The following is a 13,715-nucleotide window of genomic DNA, read 5'->3' as shown; positions in this document are numbered from 1 at the left end:
GAGGTATTACCACACAAGGTCAGTATGGCCATCAACAAAAATTCTACAAACAGTAAATGTTGGAGAGGGTGTGTAGGAAAAGGAACCCTCCTGCACTCCTGGTGGCAAAGTAAAGTGATACACCCACTCAGGAGATAAGTATGCAGAGCCCTTGAAAAAATGAGGATAAAAATACCGTATGACCCAGCAAGGCCACTGGGCACATAGCCTGACAAAATCATGATTCAAAGTGACACATGAGCCCGCTGTTGTTTGGAGCACCATTTACGAAAGCTAGACATGGAAGCAATCTAGATGTCTGTCAACAGATGAATGCATAAAGTTGCTACGTACATCCAATGGAATATTACTCAGCCATAAAAAGGAATGGATTTTAGTTGGTTCTAAGGAATCAGCTGAACCTAGAGACTTTTATAGAGAGTGAAGGAAGTCAGTAACAGAAAAACAAATATTGTATATCCAGGCACATGTATGGGGTCTAGAAAAATAGAATGCAGAGGCAGAGGTAGAGAATGGATTTGTGGACACAGTGGGGGAAGGAAAGGGCGGGACCTACTGAAAGAGTAGCATACAAATATATCCATTAGCAGGTGTAAAACAACTAGCAGGAAGATGATGTATAACAGAGAGCTCAGACTGGTGCTGTGTGATAGCTTAGAGAGACTGGATTGGGGGAGGTGGCAGGGAGAGAGGTACAAGGGGGAAAGGATGTATCTATACTTATGACTGGTTCATGCTGTTATATGGAAGAAACCCTGTGACACTGTAAAGCCATCATACTCCAATCAAAAATCAACTTCAAATACCACAAAATATATTTAAAAAAATAATAATAGAATAAAAAATGTGAAGCCACCTTCTAAATAATGACTATTAAAACAAAAATAAACAAATGGGATCTAATTAAACTTAAAAGCTCTTGCACAGCAACGGAAAGCACAAACAAAACAAAAAGACCACCCTCAGAATGGGAGACAATACTTGAAAGCTAACTGACACAGGAATAATCTCCAAAACATATTAACAGCTCATGGAGCTCAGTTTCAAGAAAAAAGACAAACTAATCAAAATTGGGGGAAGATTTAACGGACGGCTCTTCAAAGACGACATACAGATGACCAACCAACACATGAAAAGATGATCAACATCACTCATTATTAGAGAAATGCAAATGAAAACTTCAATGAGGTACCATTATCACCTCACCAGGTCAGAATGGCCATCAGAAAAATTCTACAAACAGTAAATGCTGAAGAGGGTGTGGAGAAAAGGGAACCCTCTTGTACTACGTGGAAAGATGTGGTCACAGTGGGGAACAGTATGGAGAATGCATAAGAAAAAGAAAAACAAGAAACCTGCTAACCCTACAATACCACTACTGAGCATATAATTGAGAAAACATTTTTCAGAAAGACACATGTACCTCAATGTTCACTGCAGCACTATCTGTAATAGCCAGGACATGGAAGCAAACTAGTTATCTCTGGACAAATGAATGGATAAAGAAGATGTGCTACATATACACCACGGACTATTACTCAGTCATAAAAAGGAACAACTTGAGTCAGTTCTAGGGAGGTAGGTGAACCTACAGCCTGTTATACAAAGTGAAGTCAGAAAAACAAGTAACATATATTAATGCATATATATGGAATCTACAAAAATGGCCCTGATGAACTTATATGCAGGGCAGGAATACAGACCCAAAGGTAGAGAATGGTTTCTGGACACATCAGGGCAAGGACAGGGTGGGAAAAACCAAGAATCGCAAGGAAACATATACATTACCATGTTAAAGAGCAGAGGTAGTGGGAAGTTACTGTATAACCCAGGAGGCTCAGCCTGGTGGGCTGTCACGATCTAGACCGGTGGGGATGGGGAGATTTAAATGGGAGGGGATGTATGTATATTTAGGGCTCACTCATGTTGTATGGCAGAAACCAACACAACATGTACAGCAATTATATCCCAATTAAAAAATGAGAAAAAATTATGAAAAAAATAACAATTTTTGATCCATCTTCTAAAATAATGAATATATTTTAAAAATAAACAATTGGGACATATTTAATCCTAAAAGCTTTTGCTCAGCAAAGGAAACACAAACAAAAATTATTTTAAAAATGGAAATAAAAAAATTTTGACCCACCTTCTAAAATAATGAATATAAAAACAATCGGAACCTAATTAAATGTAAAAGCTTTTGCAAAGCAAAGGAAACCACAAACAAAACAAAAAGACAACCCGAAGAATATGAGACAATATTTGCAGACAAAGCAGCTGACAAAGGTTAATTTTCAAAATATACAAACAGCTCACAGAGCACAATGTCAAAAAAACAATTCAATTAAATAATGGCTGGAAGACTTTTATGTAGACATCTCTCCAAGGAAGATGTACAGATCACCATCAAAACACATGAAAAGATGCTCAACACCACTCATTATTAGAGAAATACAAATCAAAACTATAATGAGGTATATCACCTCACACAGGTCAGAATAGCCATCTTCAAAAAAATCTACAAACAATAAATGCTAAGAGTGGAGAAAAGGGTACCCTCTTGTACTGTTGGTGGGAATATAAACCGGTACAGCCACTGTGGAGAAGAGTATGGTGATGCCTCCAGTTCAGTTGCTCAGTCACATCTAACTCTTCTCGACCCCATGGACTGCAGCACACCAGGCTTCCCTGTCAATCACCAACTCATATCTATTGAGTCGGTGATGACATACAACCATCTCATCCTCTGTCGTACCCTTCCCCTCCCACCTTCACTCTTTCCCAGCATCAGGGTCTTTTCCAATGAGTCAGTTCTTCACATCAGGAGGCCAAAGTATTGGAGTTTCAGCTTTAGCATCAGTCCTTCCAATGAATAATCAGGACTGATTTCCTTTAGGATTGACTGGTTGGATCTCCTTGCAGTCCAAGGGACTCTCAAGAGTCTTCTCCAACACCACAGTTCAAAAGCATCAATTCCTCAGTGCTCAGCTTTCTTTATAGTCCAACTCTCACATCCATCTATAACTACTGGAAAAACCATAGCTTTGACTAGACGGACTTTTGTCTGCAAAGTAATGTCTCTGCTTTTTAATATGCTGTCTAGGTTGGTCATAGCTTTTCTTCCAAGGAGCAAGCACCTTTAAATTCATGGCTGCAGTCACCATCTGCAGTGATTTCATCAGTGTCTAAGGAGATGCCTTAGACAATAGAAATAAGACTACCATATGTCTCAGCGATCCCGCTACTTGGCACATACCCTGCCAAAAACATAATTCAAAAAGACACAGGTGGGACTTTTCTGGTGGCGCAGGGGATAAGAATCCACCTGCCAATGCAGGCGACGCAGGTTTGATCCCTGGCTGGGGACGAGTCCACATGATTTGGAGCAACGAGGCCCATGAGCCACGACTACTCAGCCCCTGCTCTCGAGCTGGTAAGCCACAGCGGCTGAGGCTACACACCGCAACTGTTGAAACCTGTGTGCCCGGAGCCTCTGCTCCACAACAGGAGAAGCCACCGAAATGACAAGTCCATGCACCGCAACAAACACTAGCCCCACTCACTGCCAAATAGATGAAGCCGGTGCACAGCAAAAAAGACTCATTGTGGCCAAAAATATAAAATATATTTTTTTAAAAAGACACATGCACCCCCGTGTTCGTTGCAGCACTATTTACAACAGCTAGGACATGGAAGCAACCTGGATGTCCATGGAGGGATGAATGGATAAAGACAAGTGGTACATTTATACAATGTAACAGTACTCAGCCATAAAAAGTAACAAATTTGAGTCAGATGAAATAATGTTTAACCCAGAGCCTGTTCCACAGAGTGAAGTTAGAGATAGCATATATTAATGTATATATTTGGAATCTGGAAAAATGGTAGTGATGAACCTACTGCAGGTCCGGAATATAGGCTCAGACGTAGAGAACGGACTTGTGGACATATGCTGAGAAGGAGAAGGGGGACAAACTGACAGACTAGCAGTGACATTTATACACTACCGTGGGTAAAACAGATGACTAGCAGGGAGCTCAGCTCTGAGCTCTGGGATGACCTAGAAGGGTGGAATGCGGGGTGGGGTGGGAGGCTTCAGAGGGAGGGGATACATGAATATATACGACTGACTGATTCAAGATGCTGTACCGCAGAAACTATCATCATACTGTGAAGCAACTATACTCCAATAAAATACAGTAAAAATAAACCCAGGAAAACATGGTGGAGACTTCATCCCTGGGATTGACACAAATACACATCTGAGCAGAACAGCTCCTTGGCAGGAGCAACGTGAGCCCTACTCTCATCAACGGCTAAGCCAAAGGTAACCTGGTTCCTTCCCCTTTCTAGTCCCTAAATAGCTACTGTTGTAGTTCTCCCTGGACACACCACCACCGTCACCTCACAGAAGGAAACAGCTCAAGGGAACCTGTTACTTGATTTCGCTCCATCCTGCAGCCGGAACAAAAGCCCCAGTAAAGCCGTGCCTAAATCTCTTGTCAGGACTCTAGTCAACTTCTATTGCTTGGGGAAAGCCAAGAACCCTGGTCCGTATCTCCCTTGTGGTTTCTTTCCCCATCCTTGCCACACCTTTGCAAATCATCCCTTGATTAAAGGCTCCCCAAATGACCCGAATTTCAGAGCACCCTCTGCTTCCTGCTGCAGCCCTGCCCTCACAGCAGACCATGCACCGGTGTGAGTGGTACCTGGTAGAAGAGTGCCGCCTGGCTTTACCACGTCCCAGCCGTCCGACCCAGGGCAAGTCACTGCTCTGTGCCTCAGTGTTTATGTCAACACAGTGGCAAGGCAAGACAAGCAGTCCACACAGGAGCTTGTGGTCTATTCTCAAGAAAAGGATAGGAGCAACAGAGAGCCTGACTGTCTGACATCTTTAGGCAGACATCCAAAACTGGGGCAGAATCCAACGTCAAAACAAAAGCAATGACAATTAATAATGCTAGGGAAACAAAAAACTGCAAAAAGAAAAATAAAAAATAATCACCGTACTCTGTCTGACTCAACTGTGTATAGTGTTTACAGTCATAGTAACTTAACAGTGAATACCGATTTATTCAAAATTCTTAAATGACTATATTGGGAGGATGGTGGAGGCTGTCAACAGTACGCATGGTGGAGTCCCATACCAAGGCCACAGATGCGACCCTGGTCATCTCCAGAACTGACTGAGCCCATAGCAACCACTGCCATGAGCACCCAACCCATCTAAACCGGCCAGCTCCCTCATCCCACATTAGGTACAAATACCCACCCTAACCAATCACCTAATGTCACCCTTCCAGCAGGAATTCTCTGTCTTGAGTCTATAACAATCGGCTACTAGCCCCGCATTGGCTCTCCCTGGCCGGTCAGGGGTCAGTCCTCTGTGCCTGCAGCCCTCATTTATCTCTGCTCTTTGTTCTTAATAAACTCCTTTCTGAAACACTGTGTCTAGAAATTCTTTTCCAACTCACACTCGACATGCATGTGTTGGGGTGGGGAATGGCAGTGCTGCTGGGAGAGTTAAATCCTTGCCTTCTAAAGCAGCAAGTCAATCGATAAAGCCTAAAGCTAAGAAAATAAGGAGGAGCTAACTACGGTATTCATATGAAGGTAAAACACTTCGCTAATCAAATGGTTAGAGTTGAAAAGTAGTTGCCTCTGGGAAGAAGTGGAAGCCGAGTACTAACTATCATAATAAGCCATGGAGACCATCACAGCTCACAGGACTGGACTTTCCCGGATTCAGGACCCCTCTCCTCAATTCCCACCCCATAGCAGAGGATTGCCACGTAGCAAAACTGTTTACAAATAAATCAGGGCACACCTGTGTAGGAGCTTCTCGCACCTAGTACTACTGGAACATTCAACAGGGCTATGTAATGGTTCCTGGTGGAGCCTGGGGGGAAGGTTAACAACAAAAGCTCACCTGTTGTGCCAGATACCTTGCTGGGCACTTATACTCAAACACCGGCAGCAACCCCAGAGGGTAGGGTTTTTACATTAAGAAAACATGTCAAAAAAAAAAAAAGAAAACATGTCAGGGATCGGACCCAGGAACCCTGCATTGGGAGCACCGAGTCTTAGCCACTGGACCACCAGGGAAGTTCGTATGCCCCAACTAAATATCCCGCATGCCGCAAAAAAGATCGAAGATCCTGCATGCTGCCACTAAGACCCAGTGCAGCCAAATAAACAAATGTTTAAAAAAAAAAAAGTCCAAAAAGTAAAATGTCCTTGGTCACATGACCAGAAAGCCACAGACTCAGGGCCGTGAGCATTGGGCTCCAGTCATTATCAAATTCACCTGGAGCCTGCAGCACAGGGCTGAACACAGAACCCGATAAATGCCAGCAGCTGTTACTACTCCTGTTGGATCGTAAAGGCAAGAACACCTGGCAGAGATGAGGCTCTCAGACACTGAATAAGGCAGCTCCCCACACACCCAGCGCACACCCTGAGACTCACTAGCCTGGGGCTGTGCCGGCCACTGGCACTTGAAACGAAGGGACAGCTGAAGCGCTGAGGTCAAAGGCCAAAGAGCAAGTCTGCCAGGCTAAAATCTCAACACCAGTGAGACAAGGCAAGCCTCTAACACTAGGAACACAGGCTGTTTGGCTCCTGTTTACCTAAAGAGTATTAAAATATTTGAGCATGCAAGTATGCGAAGGTCTATTCTGACTGGTTTTTTTTTAAATATACATATTTAAAATATATATATATACACATATATTTATTTATTTGGCTGCCCTGGGTCTTAGTTGCAGCAAGCGGGATCTAGCTCCCTGACCAAGGATCGAACTTTGGGCCCCCTTCATTGGGAGTACTGAGTTTTAGCCACTGGACTGCTAAGGAAGTCCCAGAAGTCCCCAGCTGACCATTTAAAACATCAGAGACTTACACAAAAAGCTGAATTTCAGGCTTCTTGACAAGTCAGAGATTCTCCATGGAGCCCACCTAGCTAACATGTGGCCAAGCAGTGAATGAGCCCCTGAGACAGGGCACGATTTCACTTTACTGCAGGTCCATCCACACTGTGTCCCTCCTTTGCTGTACCTGTCTGGCCTCTGCCCCGGGACTCCTGGTGTGGATGGAAGGATTCCAAGTCGGTTATGAAGAAGGATCTGGAGCCCATTCAGCCCTATGACTGAGTCTTCTAGGAAGCCCTCATCCCAGCTGACCCCACACAAGTATGTCCAAGTTCCTAGGTTCACCTGTTGAAAGCAAACACACCTGGGGGTAGCTTCTGGCTTTCCTGAACAGCCCTGCACTGAAGAACCCCTCCCAGAGCGGGGGCGGGGGGTAGGGGGGGACCACCCTCCACAGGGAGCTGCTCTCCAGTCACACTGATCCATCCCACACACCCAGGCCCAAAGTTTCTGAAAAACAGGAATTACATTCCCAGCACATATCACAGGGCCCAGCATGAGCAGGCACTCGGTAAATTTATATCTAACACCTGAGAAGCCCAGGGCACTGTCGCTGCCTCAAGGTCCAGTTCAAACCTTTCATTTGCAAGCTTCCCTTCCAATGAATCCCGACTCTGCGGCCTAAAGAGCATCAAGGAGTTGGGGGTGCAGGGGCGAGGTGGGTAACGAGTGGCTGCAAAGCTGACATGGGACAGTCCCTTCATTTATAAGGGTGATGAGTCGGGACATTCCTGGTGGTCCAGTGGTGGAGCAAGGGGCGCAGGGGCCATCCCTGGTCGGGAACTAAGATCCCACATACTGCAGAGCATCTAAGCCCGGGCGCCCACTGCCCATGGTCCACAACCAGCGCAATGAGTAGCTCCTGCTTGGGCAACAAAAGAAAGCGCCCCCCACACACACACCGCCCCCCTCTCCCCGCGGCAACTGAAGACCAGCACAGCCCAAAATTATTTTTTAAAAAAAGAAAAAACGGTGATGAGTCCTTGGAGAACGAAGCCCTTTCAGAGCTGCCCCTCACCAGCCTTCAGGAGGGTGTGCCTGGCCGAGCCGGTCCCTTACCGTCTCGCGCTCCCTCATCCCCGGGCCGAGAGGAACACTGGGGTAAACAGCAAACGGGCTTAGCACGCGGAGCATTCAGACACCCCGCTGCACGCCTGAGGGCTCCGGCTCCACCAAGGCCAGCGGCGGTAACCTCTCCCAGCGCACCGCCACCTCAGCCCTGGGGCACAGGTGTCCCCTCAGTCGGGACACTGAGGAAAAGCAGCTCGCCTGGAGCCGGCGAGTGCAAGGAGAGCCGGGGCGCCAGCCGCTCGGTGGCCGCCCGGCCGGGCTGGGCTCCATCCACTCCGCCCCTCACCCAGCCCCTCACCCAGCCCCTCACCCAGCCCGGCCCAGGGTCTCCTTCTGCTGTGGGACCTGGGGCAGCTGCCCGTCCGCGCAGTGGGGCGGGGACAGTGGCGCCAGGTCTCCAGCGGGCTCGCAGGCGACTGGCGGGAGCCTGAGGATCGGACTGACCTGGCGCCTTCGCCCAGCTCCCCGTGCGTGTTGTAGTTCACCGTCATAACCTTCACCGAGTCCTTGAACACCACGTCCCCCTGACTGAGGTATTGCAGGGTGCGGCGGATCGGGAAGCGGCCCTTCATGGGCATGGCTGCAGCGGAGTGGGTGCCAGCCAGCCGGCCACGAGTCCAGCAGCGCGGAGAGGCGAGCACCGCCGACAGCTCCCCCGCTCCCCGCGGGCAGCCTCGCCTCAGCGCCGGCTTCCACTTCCCGCGCAGACTCACGGGAGAGGGAGGGTCGCTCCCGGCGGGCAGCACGCGCGCCGCGGAGCAGCTTGGGACTTGCAGTCCTGGCTGGCGGAGCTCTCCTCAGGTGGCGGCGGCGTGTGCGGGGAGACCGCGCCTCTGCCTACAGCCTTAGAACTCGTGGGACGTTGAGGTTTTCATGCTCTGTGACTCGGTCCTTCTCCCCTCCGCCAAGGGAAAACATTTTATATGTTTTATATGTTTTAACAGGAGGAAATAATTCGGGAGAGCTGAGTTTCAATACCAAGGCGCCCAATAACTTTCTGTTCAACCTCAAGCGTGTCAGTTTTCCTCACTCAACTTCTCCAGCTTTACGGTGAAGGGTTAGAACTGTGCAATGTCTAACACGGACTTTAAAAAAAAAAAAAAAACTGATTTGCAAAAGCGGGGGAAAAAGGAATTGAGTATCTATCCCCTTCCTAATTCCATCACTTGAGAGCTCTGGATCTCTGTTTCTTAAAAGCAAAAGGTGGCTGAGAAGTACTCTTTCTTTTTTTTTTTTTTTTTTAGAAGTACTCTTTCTGAAGTACTCTTATTGATCCGAATATGTCAATTGTTCTTTCCTTTTGAAGGACAGTTTTGCCAGATACAGAAATATAGGTTGGGAGTGGGAGGCAACTTTCAACACTTTAAATGTTTCACTCCACTCTCCTGCATGGTTTCTGAATAGTAGACAGCTTTCTTCCACTATAGGTTAAGAGTTTTTTCTTCTGGTTTCTTTCAAGAGTTTCTTTATGTCTTTCATTTATAGAGTTTGAGTAAGATACACCTAGGAGTATAGGTTCGGAGAAGGCAATGGCACCCCACTCCAGTACTCTTGCCTGGAAAATCCCATGGACGGAGGAGCCTGGTGGGCTGCAGTCCATGGGGTCGCGAAGAGTCAGACATGACTGAGTGACTTCACTTTCCCTTTTCACTTTTATGCATTGGAGAAGGAAATGGCAACCCACTCCAGTGTTCTTGCCTGGAGAATCCCAGGGACGGGGTCGCACAGAGTCGGACACGACTGAAGTGACTTAGCAGCAGCAGCAGCAGCAGGAGTATAGGTTGTGACAATCATCACCTTTGTCATCACCCACACAAGTAAAATTCAAATTTAGGTATATGGCATGTGTGTGTGTATATATGTGTGTATATACATACACATATATACATATAACCTGCACACAGTATGTATTTCTAGCAAAATTAAATCTCTAAGGTACTTGTCAATCCAGTGAAGTGCACCAGAATAAAATTTCTAGGTAAAAAAAAGATACACCTAGGTGTTTATTTTTGGTATTTATCCTGCTTGATGTTCTTGGAGCTTTCCTGGACCTGCAGTTTGGTGACTGCTATTCATTTTGGAAAATTCTTGGCCATTATTACTTAAAATATTTTTATTCTCTCATTTTGTTTTCTCCTTCTAGTATTCTGATTCTGTATGTTTTACCTCTTCTGAAATTGTCCCATCATTCTTGGATGTTCTATGGGTTTTTTGTTATTGTTGTTTTCCATCCTTTTTCCCATTTGCATTTCAGTAGGGAAGTTCAGTAGGGAAATCTGCCAGTAAATTTGGAAAACGTAGCAGTGGACACAGGACTGGAAAAGGTCAGTTTTCATTTCAATCCCAAAGAAAGGCAATGCCAAAGAATGCTCAAACTACCATACAAGTGTGCTCATTTCACATACTAGCAAGGTAATGCTCAAAATCCTTCAAGCTAGACTTCAATAGTATGCGAACTGTGAAGTTCCAGATGTACAAGCTAGATTTAGAAAGGGCCAAGGAACCAGACATCAAACTGCCAACATCCCCTGCATCATAGAAAAAGCAAGGAAATTCCAAAAAAATTCTACTTCTGCTTCATTGACTATGCTAAAGCCTTTGACTGTGTAGATCATAACAAACTTTAGAAAATTCTTAAGAGATGGGAGTACCAGACCATCTTACCTGTCTCCTGAGAAATCTGTATGCAGGATAAAAAACAGCAGTTAGAACTAGACATGGAAAAATAACGGACTGGTTCAAAACTGGGAAAGAAGTATGTTAAGGCTATATACAGTCAACTTGCTTGTTTAACTTATATGCACAGTATGAATCACAAGTCAAGATTGCCAGGAGAAATATCAACCATCTCAGATATGCAGATGATACCATTTTAATGGTAGAAAGTGAAGAGGAACTGAAAAGCCTCTTGATGAGGATGAAAGAAGAGAGTGAAAAAGCTGGCTTAAAACTCAACATTCAAAAACTAAGATCATGGCATCTGGTCCCATCATTCTGTGGTAAATAGATGGGGAAAAAGTGGAAACAGTGACAGATTTTATTTTCCTGGGCTCCAAAATCACTGAGGATGATGAGTGCAGTCATGAAATATAAAGACACTTGCTCCTTGGAAGAAAAGCTATGAAAAACTAATACAGTGTTTTAAAAAGCAGAGACATCACTTTGCTGACAAAGGTCCATATAGTCAAAGCTATGGTTTTTCCAGTCGTCATGTATGGATGTGAGAGTTGTACCATAAGAAGGCTGAGCACCAAAGAATTGATGCTTTTTAACTGTGGTGCTGGAGAAGACTCTTGAGAGTCCCTTGGACTGCAAGGAGATCAAACCAGTCCATCCTAAAGGAGAAGTGAAAGAGAAAGCCACTCAGTTGTGTCTGACTCTTTGCGACCCCGTGGACTACACAGTCCATAGAATTCTCCAGGCCAGATTACTGGAGTGGGTAGCCTTTCCCTTCTCCAGGAGATCTTCCCAACCAGAGATCGAACCCAGGACTCCTGCATTGCAGGAGGATTCTTTACCAGCTGAACCACAAGGGAAGCCCAAGAATACTGGAGTGGGTAGCCTATCCTTTCTCCAGTAGAAATCAACCCTGACTATTCATTGGAAGGACTGGATGCTAAACCTAAAGCTCCAATACTTTGGCCACATGATGCAGAGAGCTGACTCACTGGAAAAGACCCTGATGCTGTGAGAGACTGAGGACAGGAGAAGGGGTCGACAGAGGATGAGACAGTTGGATGGCATCACCGTCTCAATGGACATGAGTTGGAGCAAGCTCCAGGAGATAGGAAAGGACAGGGAAGCGTGGCACACTGCGGTCCATGGGGTCGCGGAGTCAGACACGACTTAGCAACTGAACAACAACAAAGGAAGTCTCTATGACCAACCTCCAGACTCACTGATTCTTTCCTTGGCTGTGTCCAATCAACTGATGTGCCCATCAGAAGCATTCTTTGTTAGTGTTTTTTATTTCTAGCATTTCCTTTCAATCTTTTCTTAGAGTTTCCTTATCTCTGTTTCCATTACTCATCTCGTCTTGCATATTATTTACTTTTACCACTAGACTGTTTACCATATTAATCACTTAACTTTCCTATCTGGTAACTCCAACATCTGTCTAATATCTGAATCTGGTTGTGATATATACTTGTCAGAGTGGGATTTTTTTTCCTTACCTTTTTTTAGCACACTTAAAATTTTTTGTTGAAAGTCAGACATTATTGGCTGTATTAGGTAATAGGAACTGAGGTAAATAAGCCTCTGTTACAAAGGGTTATGTTCTCCTGGTTGGGACTTGAGCTGTTTAACGTCTGCTATAGCTATAGGTGCCCAGAGGCTTCAGCTCCTCTAGTGTCTGAGCTTCTGTCTCTTGTGACTCTGGGCTTCCCTGGAGTGTGCGTTTTGCACCACATTCAGCTAGACTGCTCTTAAACTGGCGTTCCGTTGGTGTGGTGTAAAGTGTGGGGGAAGGGAAGCATTCTGCAATTTTATGGTGAAATCTCAGTATTTTAATGGGTTAGTGTCCTTGGGCAGTGACCTTTAAAAGTGTTTCTTAATCCACCTCTGTGATAAAAAAGAAATATATTTGGTCTTTTTTCCCAGCTCCTGGCCAGAGCTCCTAAAACCCTTGTAGGGTACTTTCCTGGTGGTCCAGTGCCTAGGACCCCACATTCCCAATGCAGGGGGCCTGGGTTCAATTCCCAGTCAGGAACTAGATCCCACATGCTGCAACTAAAGATCTGACATGCTGCAAAGAAGATCAAGGATCCCAAGTGCTGCACCTAAGACCCAGCACAGCTAAATAGAAAATTTTAAAACAAAACAAACAGGTAATACTTAGTGCTTGCTGTAGGTCAGACAGAATGTCAAGTATTGGGTATGGGTACCTCATTTAATCCTCCAAAGAACTCCAGTTTACAGATCAAAGAGTGTGTGGTGAGGTTAAGCACGCTAAGGGTTACACCCCTTGGATTCCAGCCTAGGTCTGCGTGACTCCAAAACCCAAGCTGCCCTGTCCTGCTTCGTGTACACTCAAGTTTCTAACATTAGGGAGGACATTTCATCCATAGGAAGCACCTCTTCTGAACTTTAAGGTCAAAAGCTCTTCTGCCTAAAACTCTTCAGTAGCCTAGCATGGTTTTCAAAAAGCCTTCAGGACTTCCAGCTTCAGCTCAGAAACATGAAGAGTTTGGTAGTTGTCACACCTGTCCTTACATGAGAAAGCTGGGCAAACTGAAAGCCAGTGACTCTTCGGACCCCAGAGAATGGAGTCAGCAGGGCCGACTACCACCTAGAAATCTAGAGAGGTGAATGCAGAGTGACAGCCAAGATCTGCTTACCTGCAGCAGAAGCCACTGGAGCCAGAGCTGGAACACCAGATGAACTGCTGGAGGCTGAGTGTGGACTAGCATGGGAGTGGCAGCCTAAAGGACACCCCACACTCTCCTAAACATCACCTCCTCCTGCTTTAGTCCTGGGAGGTCTCAAAGGTCCAAGTGATGGCAGCATCAAAGACCCACATAGCAGCTTCCTCTCTTTTCCCGTTGCCCACTTCTACCACCTTTGGGCACGACACCTGTGTAAGACAGTTCATTTAATCAACACTGCAGGAATCACTGAACATAAGGGCAGAACTAGAACCCGTATTTACCCCCTGGGAAGACTCCTGGTTTTGTCTGGAGGCCATAACCACACAGGAACACAGGAGCTGGA

General features: G+C 45.8%; 1 protein-coding gene across 1 annotated transcript in view; it reads right to left on the bottom strand.

Annotated features, from left to right (window-relative positions):
- The window catches only part of MRPS25 (mitochondrial ribosomal protein S25), a 46,724-nt gene extending 38,002 nt beyond the window's left edge, over positions 1-8,722 (bottom strand). The window contains exon 1 of the mRNA XM_043886030.1: positions 8,448-8,722. Coding sequence (XP_043741965.1) covers positions 8,448-8,581 — 134 coding nt within the window. The 5' untranslated portion in view covers positions 8,582-8,722. The remainder of the gene's footprint in view (positions 1-8,447) is intronic.
- Between the last annotated feature and the right edge of the window lie 4,993 nt (positions 8,723-13,715).

This window comes from Cervus elaphus, chromosome 24 (genome assembly GCF_910594005.1).
Source record: "Cervus elaphus chromosome 24, mCerEla1.1, whole genome shotgun sequence".
Taxonomy (NCBI): domain Eukaryota; kingdom Metazoa; phylum Chordata; class Mammalia; order Artiodactyla; family Cervidae; genus Cervus; species Cervus elaphus.
Note: the sequence above shows the minus strand (reverse complement) of the source record. Positions and strands in the feature narration are given on the sequence as shown.